This window comes from Delphinus delphis, chromosome 15 (genome assembly GCF_949987515.2).
Source record: "Delphinus delphis chromosome 15, mDelDel1.2, whole genome shotgun sequence".
Classification (NCBI taxonomy): Eukaryota; Metazoa; Chordata; class Mammalia; order Artiodactyla; family Delphinidae; genus Delphinus; species Delphinus delphis.
In genome coordinates this window covers 23,895,639-23,913,962 of record NC_082697.1, presented here as the reverse complement: position 1 = coordinate 23,913,962, position 18,324 = coordinate 23,895,639, and the positions used below count along the sequence as shown (strand labels likewise).

At 41.0% G+C, this 18,324-nt stretch overlaps 1 protein-coding gene across 2 annotated transcripts in view; it reads left to right on the top strand.

The window, feature by feature from the left end:
* Positions 1-2,208: 2,208 nt before the first annotated feature.
* Positions 2,209-18,324, top strand: part of ACSS2 (acyl-CoA synthetase short chain family member 2) — a 47,698-nt gene continuing 31,582 nt past the window's right edge. For both annotated transcript variants that reach the window (XM_060030926.1, XM_060030925.1), the window contains exons 1-2: positions 2,209-2,449; positions 8,448-8,643. In XM_060030926.1, coding sequence (XP_059886909.1) covers positions 2,272-2,449; positions 8,448-8,643 — 374 coding nt within the window. In that variant the 5' untranslated portion in view covers positions 2,209-2,271. The remainder of the gene's footprint in view (positions 2,450-8,447; positions 8,644-18,324) is intronic.

Genomic DNA, 18,324 nt, shown 5'->3' with positions numbered 1-18,324 from the left:
GGTAGGAGTGGGCTGGGTTGGGGGAGGATAAAAGGGTAGGGAATGGGTCTAAAGTCTAGGTATCTGGGTTCTATTCCCTCTGCTACAGCTTACAAACTGTGTGATCTTGGGCAAAACACTTAATGTCTTTGAGTATGGGTTTCTTCATTTGTAAAATGGAGAGAATGACTGTATCCATCTCTGGGTTGTGAGGACTAAATAACACACGGAAAGTTTTTAGTATATGGCTTGATACCTACTTAATACAGTAAATGCCATAATCATTATTAACATTTTTTTCTTAATCTCGTGGATTCTCATCTTGTCCAACCGGATCCATCCTCTTCTCACTGAGGAATTCCAACTACACCATAGTTTGCACTACTACCCCATTTCCAGGGATGGGGTGTTGGTTCCCTATATTATTAGGCCTCTTGTCCAGACTTCCATTTCACAGTCCACAGGCAGAGGGAGGGGACTGGTCAAGCCCCTGGCCACACATCCCCTCCTTCCCCAACCCCAGGCTCCAGGCTCAGAGATGACCTGAACTGCTTGTAAATCCATTATGGGCCCAGCATCTGCAGTGCCACCTGTAGACAGGAGAGGGCAGCAGTGTGTTGGGAACAGCTCTGGGGCCTGAAAGAAGGGCTGGGAAGAGAGGGGAGAAGGGAGAGGGCTGCCCAGAACTTTGTGTGTGGGATGGAAAGATGACCGTTTATACTAGGACTGTGTGCCGTTGCATGTGCCTTTCTCTTCACAGAGAGGTTCCTATCTCCTCAGTGAGGTCCATAGGGCTTATTATGCTTCAGTGAAGTCTGATCCCCTGAGTAGGGTCTGTCCCCACTAAATAAGGTCTGTGCCCCCTCAGTGGTGTGCATTCCCTCAGTGTAGTAAGAGGCCCTTCAGTGGGGTTGAGTCCTCTCAGTGGGGTTCATGTCTCTTTAGTAAAGTCTATATATTTTGTATCCCTTTGGAGGAAACCCATGTCCCCTCAGTAAGGTCAGTGATCTTCAATGCCATTCATGTCCTATTAGCAGGGTCCACAGCCCTTTCAGTGAGATCTGAGATGCCCCAGTAAGATCTGTGTTCCCTTAATGGAGTCCATGTACCTTCAGTGAAGTGTGTGTCCCTTTTGTGCAGTTAATGCCTCCTCGATGAAGTATCGTCTTCTCAGTGGGGTCCATGTCTATTCCATGAGGTCTGTATCCCTTCTGGGAGCCCTGAGACCCTTTCCTCAGGATTGAGTAGGCTCTGGATCAAGGTCTGACCATGGGGAGGTTTGTTTGTTTGTTTGTTTTTTCCAGTTTAGGGTGTGCTGGCCTTGCAGCTAGCTGGACAAAGAACAAGAGAGCAGGTGGGAAGGGAGGCTGGGCCAGGTGGGGTCCTGTGTAGGCTTCAGGAAGTGGGGGCTGCCTGCTTCCGGGCCTCAGAATCACTCTTGGAGTTGGATACTTAAGGATCTTTCCTGCCTTGACGGCCATTCTGTGAACCGATGGGCAGGAGTGGGCCCTTCTTGGTGGTAAGTGCAGGTGGGAGATGGAGGGTCCTGGCTGGTCTTTCCTTTCTGGAGTGGAAGAGACAGAGAGAAGCCAGAGGTATCTGAGCCCAGGTGTGGCAGGGGAGGGGTCTCTTGGTGAAGTAAGAGACCGGGAAGGAAAGAAGGGTATGATTCCTTCTACTTGCATAGACTTTGTCATTTCACAAGCCTTAGCGTCAGCCTGATGAGGCGGTAAAAACACCTGGAGTCAGGAGACCTAGGTTTGGCCCAAGTTACGGTCGTTGTTTTTTCTGTGATCTTGTACAAAGCCCTCCCTTTCCCTGAGTTTACCATTTATGCAATGAAATGGGTTTACTAGCAAAGACTGAAGGCGCCTCCCAGTCTTTACTTAATGAGTCTTTGCATTTTAGGTCTGGATGGAAATTCGTAGACCCTGTCACAGCCAGCCTCGCCACTCCCCGTCACTCCATGGGCCCACCCTCTCTCCCGTCATTCCTGGTCCCTCCCCTTCTGCTTTCACGCTGCGGTTCCACCCCTTCCGCAAGTCAGCTCCGCCCCATCCCCCAAGCATTGTTCGACTTTTCCCTATCGGTCTCTTTGCTAGCCCTGGTCCCACCTCCACCAGGCATGGCTCCGCCCCTCCGGGCCGCCTCCCCCGCCACATGCCTAAGCCACGCCTCTGCTGTCAGGCCCCGCCCTTCTCTGAAGGCCCCGCCCCTCGGTCGGCCTGTTTTCCCCCTCCTGGTCTTCCGCTGAGACCGCCAAGGCTGCTACGGTGTTCGGAACTTGAGGTGATGGGGCTTCCCGAGGAGCGGGGCCGGAGCGGCGGTGGGAGCGGGGTCCGGGAGGAGGCTGGAGCCCGGAGCCGGGGGCGAAGTTGGTCTCCGCCGCCCGAGGTCAGCCGTTCCGCGCACGTCCCCTCGCTGCAGCGCTACCGCGAGCTGCACAGGCGCTCCTTGGAGGAGCCGAGAGGTGAGGCCGGGCCCGGGCGGGCCTGAGAGACGTCAGGGAGGAGAGAAGTGGGGGGCTCACAGGAGAGTGAGGAGTTGGGGTTCCCTTGGGAAACTGAGGGGTCCGTGAGAAGATAGAGGTTTTGTGAGGGAAGAATTTCGGAAAAGGGGTTCCGGGAGGAGAGGGGGGTTCTCTGAGAAGGAGGGTTCTGTAGGAAATGAGGGTTCCCTAGGAATTGGGGGGGTTCCTTGGCGGCTTGGGGGTTTCGTGAGGAGATGCAGGTTTTGTGAGGAGAGTGAAAGTGTCCTAAGAAGAGAACAGTTCCTCAGGTGAAAAGGCGGGTTCTTAAGGGCGCAGAGCGCCTTGAGGAGAGGCGGGCCACAAAGAGAATTTTCTTAGCCGCTTTTCAGACCAGCCTACCCAGTGCCTCCTGACACCTTCAACCTGTGAGTTAGTCTCCACTGCTGAGGGGCAGTAGGGTCCCATCCCGGGGTCCCCAAATTAGTAATGGAGTCCCAGATCTATTTTTAGTATTTTAGAAATCCCAATGGAAACTACCATATAAGACTGAACAAGTCACTAAAATGTTGTCTTTTTAAAAAAAATTAGGGATGGGATTGTGATAACTCAGAAATTCCGATAGGTAGTTCCATGTCTTTAAGAACGTGTGGGGAAAATTCCCCATCTGTGCCCTCAAGCTGGGTTAGGGGTCACAACTGTAGCTGAGGTGGGAGGCAGCATGATGTTGGCAGTGGGACAAGCATGAGCCACCGAATCAAACTCAGAAAAATCTAGATTTAGATCCTGGCTCTACCACTCATATACTGTGTGGCCTTAGGCAGATTTTAAAACCTGTCTGGAATTCCTTTTCTTTATCTATAAGACAGAGGTAATAATACCTGCCTCACAGTTTCGTTTGAGGGCAAAAATGAGTAATAAGTGAAGTGTGCATTATAGACTGCCTGATGCACAGTAGCGTTCACTAAATAGCGGTTAGTCTGATAACAATAGGAACAAAGTGGATGAAGCAATTATTGAGTAATGCAAGATGAGACTGAATCAAGTGTAGAGTGGTTGATTGCTGCATGCAGTGTCCAAGTTTGAGTCCTCAGACCTCTTTTATTTTTTTAAGGTGTTCGTATAGATATTTATTGACTAAATTTGCCTACATAGAGAGTGTCTTACTGCTCATTAATGTATACCACACCTTAGACAAATATTACACTTAAAAGAGTCAACTGGTTGGTAATTCTCTCCTTGCCAAAAGTTTCTACGCTTTATAAAAGAATTCACAGTAGGCTTCCTTTAATAGGGAAATGAGCCAATATCTTTAAATAAAAACACAATCACATGGAACTTTCATAAAACACACTTATATCACACACCTGTATCCACCAGCCATTCCAGGATTCTGACTTCTTGGGATAACACCATGTTTTTGTTGGGATTCTCTAGGAATAAAATATAAAGACCAATTAATATACTGGTCCTATAATAATATCATATCTTCATTTTTCCAATGGAGACTGCCTGGTTGGCTCTCAGAGAGGTGATCTAATCTATAGTCTCACCCCCTAATCTAAGTTCACTTTCAGGTTAGATGTCCCCAGCTTGTTTCTTTTCTTTTCTTTCTTTCTTTTTTCTTTTTTATTGAAGTATAGTTGATTTACAATGTTGTGTTAGTTTTAAGTATACAGCAAAGTCATTCAGTTATTTATGTATATCCTTTTTCAGACTCTTTTCCCTTATAGGTTATTACAAAATATTGAGTATAGTTCCCTGTGCTACACAGTAGGTCCTTATTGGTTATCTATTTTACATATAGTAGTGTGTATACGTTAATTCTAAACTTCTAATTTATCCCTCCCCTCCTACCTCAGACCCCTTTTCACTTCTCTTCCCTCTCTATTTTCTCCTGTCATGAGTTCTGTTTCCCAGGGGTGAGCTATTTTTTTTTAATTGAGGTAACATTATTTAAGTTCCCTGTGTACAGTGTTATATTTCTACTTCTGTATACACTACAGTGTGATCACCACCAAAAATTTAGTTTCCATCCATTACCATATAGTTACCCTCTTTACTCATTTTCCCCTCCCCAACCTTCCTCTCTGGTAACCACTGATCTGTTCTCTGTATCTACGTGTTTGTTTTTGTTTAGTTTGGTTTGTTCATTTATTTTGTTTTGTTTGTTTTTTATATACCACATAGGAGGGAAAGCATATGGTATTTGTCTTTGTCTTACTGTCTGAAATGGTGAGATTTCATTCTTTTTATGGTTGAGTAATACTCATATATCCATATAATAAATATATATCTCTATATATCACATCTTCTTTATCATTCATCTATCAATAGACACTTAGGTTGCTTTCATATCTTGGCTATTTATTGTATATACTACCACAATGAACATAGGAGTACATATATCTTTTCAAAATAGTGTTTCTGTTTTCTTCAGAAAAATACTCAGAAGTGGAATAATGGATTGTATAATAGTTCTATTCTTAATTTTTTGAGGAATCGCCATATTCCAAAGTGGCTGCACCAATATACATTCCCACCAACAATGTATGAGGGTTTCGTCTCTCCATATCCTTTCCAAAACGTGTTATTTCTTGCCTTTTTGATAATAGCCATTCAAATGGGTGGAGGTGATATCTCATTGTGGTTTTGATTTGCATTTCCCTAATAATTAGTAATATTGAACATTTTTTCATGTGCCTGTTGCCCATCTGTATGTCTTCTTTGGAAAAATGTCTATTTAGCACCTATGCTCATTTTTTAATTGGGTTGTTTGTTTTTTTGTTGTTGAGTTGTATGAGTTCTTTATATATTTTGAATACTAACCCTTTATTGGATATATGATTTGCAAATATCTTCGCCCCAGGGGTGAGCTATTACTGTCACAAGAACTCCTTTTCTACATATTTAGCTCTGTATCCAGGATCTCACTTTTGCTCTAGTCTCAAATTTCATAGGTCTGTAGAGCATTTTATTCACACACCCTGTTGTTATACAATATTTAATATGACTGTGACTCAGATTTACCAATTTTCCCTTCCAAACCTGCTTTCCTCCCTAATTTTCTAATCCCTGTCAATGGCACCATCCCAGATCCTATCTATCTGTATATCTTATTTATTTATAGATTGCTTACTGCTTACTAAGCACAAATTCTGTTTGATTTGATGTAGAGACTATTATCCCCATTTTATGGAGAAGGAAACTGAAGCTTAGAGAGGTTAACTTAATTGCACAAGGTCACACAGGTACTTAGTGGTGGAGCTGTGATTTGAACCAAGGTAGTTTTGATTGCAGAACCTGTTCTCCCAATAGCTATGCTGTTCCTCTTCCCTGATCCACAGGCTGCCTTTCACCAAATTCTGTCAAATACTCTTTCAAAATCTCTCTCAGGTTACCTTTTCTTCCATTCCCATAGACCCTTTTAATTCAAGGGAGCAGACTCCTAATTGCTTCTCTCTCCACTAGTCTCACTCATTTCCAATATTTCTGGTAGATTTAGATTTAGATTTATCTAAACACTATTAGCCTGATATTATGGAAACACTGCTTTCATATGTCACTTCAAAAACTTGTAATAGTTCCCTATTTCCTACAGCTTCAAATTAAAATTCTGCCTTTCTTTCAGAGTCTCTGGATAACTAGCCCACCCCACCTTTCTATTCTTATCTTCCGCTACTCCCTATCATATACCCCTCATTCTACCACAGGTCATTCTTGTTGATATACTGGATACACAAAAGTCCCTTTCCCATCTCCTAGCCTTTGCCCATTCCCTTCTGTTCCTCTCTACCTAGTCGAACCCCAACAATTTCACAGAGCATTCCCTGATCATCCCAGACCATTTTCATCTTTTCCTCTTCTAAACTTCTTCAGTACTTAGAATGTGTGCCAAAGAAACATCCAGAGTTCAACAGCTCCACCAGAAATAAACAAAAACTAAAACTAAGTGATCATGGACTTCCCTGGCGGTCCAGTGTTTAAGACTCCGAGCTTCCACTGCAGGGCGCACGGGTTTGATCCCTGGTTGGGGAACTAAGATCCCATATGCAGCGTGGCGTGGCCAAAAAAACAAAACAAAGCAAAGCAAAGCAAAACAAAAAAAACTAAGTGATCATAAAACTCAGTTTTCTTCACTCCTTGTTGATGGACATAAATGTGGTTCATATATAGTTTTACATAGTTTATGCCTACTAATTATCACTTTAAAATATTTTTGAGTATACACACATACTCAGTGTAGTTGTAACAACATGGACTTTAGAGTTAGACCCATTTGTTCCCTCTTTAATGGCCATTTAGTATTCTATTGTTATCACTACCAGTATTGCTAGTTTTTATCAGTTTTTTCATTATTGGGCTTTAGGGTTGTTTCTAGTTTCACTATTATAAATAGTGTTAGTATAAACATCTCTTGAGTAATCTCTTTTTTTCTTTGGTATTATTTTCTTAGAGTGGGTTCCCCAAAGTTAAGGTAGCAGATGAAAGGGTATTAAAAATGTTATGATTCTTGTCAGGCATTGCCCTGCTGTTCAGTAAATTGTGCTAATTTCTTATAATGCTGTTATCATATAAGAGTATCTGTTTTCTAGGGCCGCTCAAGCATTGAGTTTAATCTTTCTTTTAGTCTTTGCTAGTTTTATTGGCATATAATGGCACCTTGGGGTTGATTTAATTTGGATTTCTTTAATTCATTGCAAATTGTACTCCATGTGATTTAGCTTTCAATTATATTCTGTCTTGTATATTCAAAAATATTTTATGTTAGTCTTATCTCTTTAATCAGATTATATAAGCTAAATCATCTAACCTTGAACAAGTCACTTTACCGCTATAAATTTGATTTCTTATCAGTAAAATGAGGGGGTGATAACCTCTAAAGTTCCTTCCATTATTACGGTTCTAAGTGTCTCTCTCCTCTAGCTCCTGATCCAGTACTGAGATTATCCTAGGTGTTCTGCAGTTGTATGTTTAACCTGTTGAGTACCTTTTCTCCAAAGTAGCCAGGCAAATATTTCAAGATTGTAAATCTGATCATGTCCTTCTCCTGATTAAACTCCTATGATGGCTCTCCATTGCTCTTAGGGTAAATAGCAAATTCTTCATGCTTCCTTAGAAGCATTCCTTAGAATCCTTAGAATCCTTAGCTTCCTTAGAATTCTTCCTTAGAAGGATTGCGTTATCTGCCCAGTTTATGCATCAATTCCTGCTGTTCTTTCTGTAATTCTCAGTGCTTCAGCCCAAGGGAGTTCCTCTTAACGCATACCCTTGGTTCTTTTCTGTCGCATAATAATGTCTTTCTTGGTGGGGGCGTGGAGAAAAACTCCTATTCATCTTTCAGATTTTAGCAACAATGTCTTCCTCAGGGCAGTTCAAATGGTGACTTAGTAAATGTATAACCTTGGGCAAATTATTTAACCTCTCTGAGCCTCGATTTTCAAATCAATAAAATAAGAATGAAAATAAGGCCTACCTCCTAGGGTTGTAGTAAGAACTAAATAAGATAATGCATTTAAGGAGCTTAAAGCAACATCTGGCACTTAGCAAGTAACACTTGGGCAAGTAGTAGTAGGAGAAAGAGATGCTCATTAAATAATTGCTGAGAGTGAATGAACAAATTAAGCCTCCTATGTCATGGAAGCCTCTGTGGGTAAAGGATTTCTTCCTTTCACTAATTAGTTCATTTAAAAAGTTACTGATTGACTACAACGTACTAGGCATTGTGGCTACAATTTAAATAGACGGTGAAAAATGGATTGGCAGTTTTGAGAAGGGAGGGAAGAAATTTGAGTCAAGATTCAGCCCATGGGAATAGAAGGTGGTTTAGGAGTGTGGTGGGTGTTAAGATTTGATAGATAGGTAGAGGAGGGACCCAGGTGGTAGGTCCTAGAGTACAGGGCGGAGTTGTGACTTGGTCCTGTGCATAGACTGGTAAGCCATCTGAGGATAAATATGTCTGAGAAGCTAAGTGATGTCTGGGCTTCCTTTTCTGTTGCAGAGTTTTGGGGAGACATTGCCAAGGAATTTTACTGGAAGACCCCATGTCCTGGTCCATTCCTCCAGTACAACTTTGATATGACTAAAGGGAAAATCTTTATTGAGTGGATGAAAGGAGCAACTACCAACGTCTGCTACAATGTACTGGATCGAATTGTCTACGAGAAAAAACTTGGCGATAAAGTTGCTTTTTACTGGTAAAAACATCTATTTTATAGCCTGTGGCAGATAAAAAGTCATCCTCACATTTATATAGTGTTTTATAGTTCACAAAGTACCTTAAAAATCCATGAATTCATTTGATGCTTACAACGACCCAGAAGAATAAGCAAAGTATCATTAACTTAATGTCTCAGGTGAGGAAAAATACCTCAAGTAAGTTAATGACTTCCCTAAAATCACATAACTAGAATGTGACAGAATTGACATTCAAAGCCAAGTGTCCTGACTTCTAGTCTAGTGTTCTCAACTTGGAGAGGAACAAGGTGAGAGGGTAAATGGAAGCAAACAGTACTGAGTAGCTTTCTTTCTCATTCTTGCTTTGGGAGAAAAATGGATATTGGATTTTTCACTACCACTACCACTGTTATTATCATTACCTTTGATTGAGATATATGCCAGACACTGTGCTCAAGTGCTTAGCAAATATTATCATATTTGATGCTCACAGCAACTAAGAATACATTATTTATTTTCCTCATTTTACATATGTGAAAACTGAAATTCTGAGATGTAGATAAATGACTTATCTGAAGTCATACAACTAGTAAGAAGCAGGGCTAAGATTCAAACCCCAGTAGCACAATTCCAGAGTTTATACTCTTAACCATGACACTATACTATCCTTTTAATTTCTTATACTAGCCTCCCAACTTAGCTTTGCAAAGTAGGTATTCTTTGCTCCATTTTGTAGCTGAAGAAATGAAGCACACATCTGTGCTTCATAGTGAATAAGGTCATAGCATGAGTAACTGGTAGAGCCAGGATTCAAACCCAAGTCTGTCTGATTCCTTGCTTTTAACACTAGGCCACACTGCCTCCCCAACTGAAACTGAGACCCCCCTCCTCCTAGCAACATAGCTTAGAGGAGATGTTACAAAAGTGAACCTGATATAGGATCTTGAAGTTCCAGTTATTGGAGTGTTGCTTCTGCCACCAACCATGAGCACTTTGGAATTGATCTATTTCTTTTTAAGTAAGCCAATTGGAGCACGTTGGTATTTCATGGAAGAATTAAATTGGTAGTCAGTAAAAATTTGCCCAGTTTGTGTGATATATTGAGAAAAGCCCTAACCTGAGAGATAGGAAACTCAGATTCTTATTCCAACTGTGCCATTCACTTGCTTTGTAACCCTAGGCAAGGCATTTAACTCTCTGAAAGTCAGTTTCCTCATTCATAAAATGGGGGTAATATTTCTACCCTTGTATTTATCTCTAGATTGTTATGAGTATCAAATATGATATTGTAAAAGCATTTATTTGTTCATTGGAAAACAACATATAGATGTGAGTGGTCTGTTATCACATTACCATTGTTCAGTTTGGGGTCACTTTGCCACTGAAAGTCATGGCCTATTATGCCTGTTGAGACTTTGTTTAGCTCCTGCCCTGGGATTTTATGCTTGAGCTCCAGCTGACACTTGGGCCCACCTCCTAGGTTCCTTAGGGATCAAAAAACCTTTAAAGATTTGCAGAGGAGATGCTTTTGTCTAAATTTGTTACCTGGTTTGAAATAATTCAGGTGCAAGATGAAAGACTGAAAAACACAGGCCAGAGTTGTCCAATCACTGGATATTGCTGCAGAATGCTGAGGCCCTTCTTTTAGTTCCCCTACCATCCATACCTGAACAGAGCCTGTCTCCACATTTGTAAAATGAAAGGAGTAGATTAGATCAGTGTTCTCCCAAGAATGCTCTAGGAACCACTCACTAACTACTAGACATATTAGCAGGGGCTTCTTGATTCATGAAACAAATGAGACTGAGAAGCACTACATAATAAATTACCTTTGTGGGATTCCCAATGTATATTAATATAGTAAAGACTCCAAGAAGTCCTACAGTAAAGACACCTGATTAATTTTAACATGGGATTTCTAAAGTTTATTTGAGCCCCAAACACATTTCATAGCATGCTATTAACATCAAAAGAAGCAGTATTCCATGGAACACCAATTTGGGAAGCACTTGATTATATAGTCTCTACATTTACTTCCAGTGCAAAATTCTGTAACTCTATAACAAGACATTTCACTCCATTTTTACATTGGTCACTCAACCAATAAGAATTTTTAAAGATATTGGGTACACAGCCCTATGTTAGGTGTTATGGTACAAGGGTAAGAAGAGTGGAGACAAGTACCACACTGGCCATTATTATTCAATTCTCAAGCTACAAATAAATCACATTTGTTAAAAGAAAGTAAAGTGCAAACATGCGAGATACTTGGTTACTTCCCTTTTCTACCTCCATATTTTAAAAATAATATGCTTACACTGCTATTTCTTCATCTTTTTTTTTAGAAAGTATTGACTTCCTTTTATGATAGATGAGAATTCAGTTCTTGTATACTCCTCCAGCTTCCTTCTCTTATCTCCTCAATATAATTATACCTCTGTTTTTTAGTTGATTTAAAAATCAATGTTTATGTTAGAATAATCTATCACAGTTGCAGTTCCTTTTATGTAAAGATTTTTTTTTCACAGAAGTTAAAAATCACCTGCCATTTTTCTTGCACTATTTGCCTTTCTCATATACTCAATATTTTTCAAACTCTGTATCATATAATTTATTCTTTGAAGTGCTGTTTTTCTCCTTTGTCCTTTGTCTTGGAGCCCACCTTCTTCCCGCTCTAATTTCTATTAATGCTTTTAAAGTGACATCTTTTCAGTGATTTGTTCCAGTTGATATACTTCTTATGGAGCCATAGTATGACTTTCTTTTCAACCTAGGCATTTAGATAGCTATAATGGCATTAGAAAACCACATTTGTAGGTCACTTCTTGTTTTAGGGCATATCTTATATACATACTGAAATAATCCACAAAGGAAATAGTGCTCTTAGGAAAGTACTCCAATAAGCCAAAATAGAACAATATTAAGGAAGAATTTAGCCTTTTACTTTTGGCTTGACACATTGTAAATACTCACGGAAGAACAGTATTTTTAGAATTTGAAGTGACTGTTTTAGAGTCCATCTAGGCCAGCTCTCTTTACAGATGGGTAGATTAAGGATCAGAGAAGCTAAGTGATTTGCTTAAGGGTGATAAACCTGCTTGGAGACAGAGCTGAGGCTAATCTCCAGATATCCTCACTCCTAGTCAACTTCTCTTTTTACCATATGATACTACAGTGGACCCTTGAACAACTCGAGGGTTAGAGGTGCCAACACTTGCACAATCCAATCTGCATGTAATTTATAGCTGGCCCTCCATAGCCTCTGTATCCGAGGTTCCACATTTGCGGATTCAGCCAACAGTGGATCATGTAGTACTGTAGTATTTACAATTGAAAAAAGTCTGCATATAAATGTATTCATGCATTTCAAACCCGTGTTGTTCAAGGGTCAACAGTACTTCGTTATTCTAGCTGTGCAGTACTTGGCTGTGACCAGTGAAAAGAGAAATTATAGTTAAATATTAGTTAAATTAACTTTAAATTAATTTGCTTAAAAATGTAAAATAAATGGTGTCACCAGGTTTAAATGGCCCAGACCCTTTAATGAATGTAAAATAGATTTACATTCTATTGGGGAAGACCAGACAGGCCTACATGAAACAGCCTGAAAGCAATTATGGGTCAAATTGCACAGAGCCACTTTTACTAATAGTTCACAGAAGGGAGAAAGCATTGCAGGGAGGCAGTATAACATAAAATTAGGAGAATGTGTTTTGGTGTCAAACTAACCTAATTTGAGTCCTGTTTCTGCCACTAACTAGCTTTACGATTTTGCACAAGTTACTTAACCTCTTTGAGCCTCAGTTTTCTCAACTGTGAAAGGTAGATAAAAATAGTTTTTATCTCATGCAGTTGTCAGCTGAACAGGATTGAAAAGGATAACAAACCCATGTGTCCAATTCCTGGCACATTGAAAGCACTCAAATATTAGCCGCCATTATTATTATTATCGGGACAGTGAGATGACCAAGTCTGTCTAGAGTAAAGGGTTTATGTAGGGAACAATTTATTCATTCAATACTTACTAAGAACTTACTATGTACCAGGAAGTATTTTGAACAAACAGACAAACTCTCTGCCCTCGTGGAGGTTATATTCCAGCTTAAGGAGACAGACAATAAACAAACCAACCAATAAATACGTGACAGGTAGTGATAAGTGCTATAGAAAAATACAGAGCAGTTTAAGGAAAAAGGAATGACGATAAAGAATGGGGATTGATAAGGGAAGCACTCTCTGATAAAGGTGACATTTGAGCAGAGATATGAAGGAAATGGAGAGTGTTATGCCCATAGCTGGGTTGGGAAAGGGAAATATTCCAGGTACATGGAGGAGCAAGTGCAAAGGCCCTGAGATGGGAGTGTTCTGCTACCTGGGGTATTTGAATACTAGCTAGGAAGTTAGTGTAGCTGAAGCAGTATTAGCTAGAAAAACAGAGTAGTAGGGAATGAGGTCAGCAGGACACTAGATTGTATAGAACCTTGAAAGACTTTCGGGTTTTATTCACAGTGAAATGGGGAACCACTGGACAATCTTGAGCATAGAAGTAAAAATGATTTGACTTATGTTTAGAATTATGTTTAGAATCTGTCTTTGTGTTGAGAATAGACTGTAGAAGGGCAAGAATAGAAGCACGGAGATCAATTATGAGGCTATTATAGAAATCCAGCTGAACAATGATGGTGATTTAGACTTTAGTAGTAGCTTGAAGGTGGTTAAAAGTGGTCAAAATCTGGATCTATTTTGAGTGAAGAGCCCATGGAATTTGCTGACTTGGATTGGATTTGAGGAGTGAGAGAGAGAGGAGTCAAGGTTATCTTCAGCAGTGGATGAGGTCCAGGAATGGGACATCTTGACTATTTTTGGAGACCTAGGAAAGATTTTATGCAGGGGAATGATGCAGTCACAGCTGGGTTTAAGAAGATTAATCTGGATTCATATGGAAGTGAGAGTGGAAAGTCAGAGAACTGAGAGTTTTGTTATTCAAGGTAGAGATGCCTGAACTGGGATATTGCTGGTGGGAATGGAATTGAACAATGAAATGTTAGAGTAATTTAGAGGAAAGAAACCAACATAGGTAACTGGGTGTGTAGATGGTGGGCGCACAGACAGAGAAAGTGAGAGAGAAGAGTCAAGGGTCCCCTTAGTCTATATAACACTTTACCTCTTTCAGAGGCACACAGTCATCTGATCCAGAGGCTAAATTTGCCCTTAAGACTTTGGTTTTAACCTCTCTTGCACTTTCTTCCCCCTAACATGGCAGGTTCGTGGGGATTTATGTGTGTACGTGTGAGAAGGAAATCAGTAACAAAGTTATTAGAAAAGTAATTCAGGGAGAGATAGTCGGTGAGGGATATTAGAGGTAGCTCAAGGAGTTAAAGGGATACTGGCAAACAGTGGGAGATTGGGGGATTAAGTAAGCAGTGGGAGATTATGGGGAGTGGGTGGAAAGAGTGGTTGATGGCTATTATTCTGGTGATTTATATGAGCTGCTCAGTCTCTAGGTTATTCCAGGAGAGGAACCCAATCTCCAAAGCCAAAATATTTGGTATAGTCCATTCCTTCTACTTTTTGCTTTGTGGTTGCCTATGGCTATCATTATCTCTATACCATCTCCCCCTTCAACCTCAGCTGAAATCACTGAAATATCTCTCCACAGGCTCTATTATTCAGTCCTTCCTTAGAAACTACTGAGAAGCAGGTGACTTTAGGACAGAAGCTCTGCTCTCAGGATCCCTGTATGTTCCTGAGTATGAGTTCCAAAATATGATATTTAGAACCGTCCAGATCCTGGTGGGGTATGTGTGAGTGTGTGTATTTGAGGAGGTGTGGGGATGGTTGGGAAGGTGAGATAAGCCCATGGTCTGACAAGGAGAAGATTGTCAAGGTGACATGGAAAACCAGAGCCCTAGAGTGTGTTATCTTAGCATTCATGTCCAACGACTCTGTTAATTATCTAGGTCCGTGTTCTGGAGTTCATTTCAGTGAACTAGATGATCACTAGTTGATCACTAGTTCAGTGAACTAGTTGATCACTATGGGAAGGGAGGGACTTTTTTGTCCTCCATCTATATCTCCACTGGTTTCACAATAGTGTATTTACTTATTCAAATATACCATTTGACCCTTGAACAATGTGGGTTTGAACTGCATGGGTCCACTTATACGCAGATATTTTTCAACAGTAAATACTACAGTACTGCATGATCTGTGGTTGGTTAAATCAGCAGATATGAAGGAATCAAGGATATGGAGAGGCAACTGTAAGTTATATGCAGATTAACCCCTATGTTGTTCTAGGGTCTACTGTACTTGCTAAGGAAAAACACTCATTTGAGAAAGAAGATGGCCTCAGACCATTCTCTTCCCCTCTCTGGGCCTTCCCTTTGTGGGAGTGGTGGGAGATGAACTACTGATACTCTGCAAGGTCCCTTCCAACACTGAGGTTTCAGGATTCTGTGATTGTTTCTGAAGAGGAGGTTGTTTTTAGAAGTTCTGTTGCAACCTATAATGACTCTATGGTGACTCAATAGGCAGGCTGGGCTTCTGTTGAGATGATGAAAGAAGAGGAGGATTTTAGAAGGGATGAAGAAGTTGAGGAAGAGAATCTGATCCCCTTGTCTGGTAATATGAACACTTTAGCATAAATGCTTTAATCTAACGGGAGATATGTGGGGAAATAACTATTGCTGGGAACAGTCTTTCTCCACTTGAATCAGGCGGGCAGATTGTGGAGGAGGACTGGAGGATTTCATGTTTAAGGTGGATCTCTAATTTTCTTCTCTCACTTCCCCTGAGTTTCAGACTCTTGATGCCTTAAAGAGCCACTCCCTAAAGTGATAAAAATGAAACAAGTAGACTGTGCTGTCCAAGTCACTAGTCACTTTTTGGAAGTAGGTGGGAAATGAATAATAAATGTAGTATAATAATAATAGTATATGTTATACATTAATATATTATATGTACTAACATATGTAATAATAAGTGTGTAATAAATGGAGACTGTCTTGAGGCCTGACTCAGTGTCCTGAGCCATGTCAGCTACCTGAGTTTGTGTCTGGGCTGACTTCTTATACCAGTAAAGTAGATATTTAATGAGGAGAATGGCTTTAGATAATGACCTTTTTCTGAGCCTTCTTTATCTCACTGGTAAACTGTCTGGGGTGAACAGGATACTTGCTAAAGTTACTTCTGTCACTGACCTTCAGAATTTCTATCACAAATGTAGGGAACTGCAGTGGCAAGGCAGCTAGGAGAGGTTGGGGGAAGGGGAGGAACCCAGTACTGGCCTCTTGTCCTTTGAAGAGAGCAGGTAGTCAGGTGGGAGCATGGGTTCTTGCCTTAGGGAAGCCTCACATTTACAACAGTAAATACAGAAGGCTTGGAGCTGAAGATGGGCCTTCTCCCTTTTCCTGGATTTGGTATGGGAGAGTTTGGTCACTGGTAATGATCCCTAGCGTCTGATACCTTGAACCTCTGTGAGAATTTGAGACTCTCACTCCCAGACCTTTGAGGTCCACTTCCTGTACAAAGCAGGAGTTGTAGCCCCAGTATCTCCATCCCCAACAATTCTCATAAGTGATCATTCTGATTCTGGAACACTACCAAGACCACAGAGTTCACACAATACCTATCCCATTGTTAGGCAGCTCTGTTACAAAGTTCTTAGATATATTACCTCCGTATAACTTTATTCCCATTCTCTCCTCTTCCCTTGGTCTTAGTTCTCTGCTCTGGGGCCACATAGAATAATCCCATTCTTTTCTCCACAAGACATCCCTTCAGGTATTTGAAGGCAGTATCCCTTTGCCAGGCTGAATGTAGAATTATAGATATCTAAATCTAGAAGATGCCTTGAAGATCATCTAGTTCAGTAATTTTCGATTTTCTAAAAACATTACAATCCTTTTATTCAAATATAATATTATATGTATAGTGATTGACAGGATCTGGTCTATGCTTGGGTTTCAGTAACTACTCCCACAAATTGAGCAAATTGCCTCACCTTTTTAAACCTAAGTTTTCCCATGTGTAAAATGGGAACAATAATAGTTCCTAGGGACTTCCCTGGTGGTGCAATGGTTAAGAATCTGCCTGCCAACGCAGGGGACACGAGTTTGATCCCTGGTCGGGGAAGATCCCACATGCTGCGGAGCAGCTAAGCCTGTGCACCACAACTACTGAGCCTGCGCTCTAGAGCCTGCGAGCCACAACTGCTGAAGCCTGTGCACTGCAAATACTGAGACCACCACCACAACTACTGAAGCCCGTGTGCTGCAACTACTGAAGCTTGCGTGCCTAGAGCCCATGCTCCTCAACAAGAGAAGCCACCGCATGAGAAGCCCGCGCACCCCAACAAAGAGTAGCCCCCTCTCGCCGCAACTAGAGAAAGCCTGCACACAGCAACAAAGACCCAACACAACCAAAAAAATAAAATAACGGTTCCTAGATTGGTGTGAGGAATAATTGGAATAATCTGTGTAAAGGGCTTAGTGCTTGGCAAAGAGTATGTTAGCTATTTTTACCATTATGCCAAAGCCTCATTCCTAAAACAGGAAAAAAGCAGAGCTGATCTGGTTGAAGCATAGATTGGAGGACCAGAGCTACATTCTGTTGGCTTCTTTACCTTGTCACTGTGGTCCCTGTGAGATATATGTGTGGAACCTCCATGGATTTGCAGAACTCAGTTTGAAAACCCCTGACCTAGTCAGTGCTCTTGTTTTATGGATGAGGTAGTCCTGAGTCCACATTCCCAGGTTCCTTGTATGATATAGTTTCTTGAACAACTCCTTCATCATGCATGTTGGTCTCCTGTATACATACTCTAGTTGGCCAATATCATTTATTAAGTACTCTACCTATGGTATGCCCTGGACAGGGAATTACTTACAATCTCCCATAATGCCTAAGAGTTTTCTATTTATTCTAATAATAAACTATGTCTCCTCTGTGTTGTACGTGTATAATTGTTCCCTTGTTTTTTTGAACCTAGGTATGGTTCACAAGAACACTTGGCAGATGAGGAGCTTGAGGCTCAGAGAGTAGAAGTGACTTTGCCAGGTCACATAGCAGTTGTAACTTGTTCTGGACAGAAGAACGCTTACATTCTTTGTTATAGACACTATGCTTCTACTTCACAGACTTAGCTTCTTTGACAATCTGTCACTTATCTAGCCAGTAGTTTACTTAGATGGTTTAGGGCTGGCTTTAGAAATGTTGACTACAATTTATAATGATAATTTATAAGGCTTAACACATTAAAGGGCAAACCTCAAAGAAATAACATCCTTTCCTTAGCTGAGATGTGTTCATTCATCCATTCATTAAACAGTTTTTTTAAACTGAATATCTACTATATATAGTCTGCATACTACCTTGAGAATAGTGGGTGGGAGGCACAGGGCAATAGCAAGGGGACCAGTAAGGGGGCACTGACAACAGTTCAGATAAGATATGATAATGGAGACAACAGTAGAAGCTGTGAAAAGTGGTCAGATTTTTTATTTCTATTTTTTTGGCCGCACTGTGTGACTCATGGGATCTTAGTTCCGTGAGACACCAGGGATTGAACCTGGGCCCTTGTAAGTGAGAGTGTGGAGTCCTAACCACTGGACCACCAGGGAATTCCCCAGATTTTGGAATATTTTGAAGGCAGAGCCAATAGGATTTGCTGATGAACTTGATATGGGCTATAAGAGAAT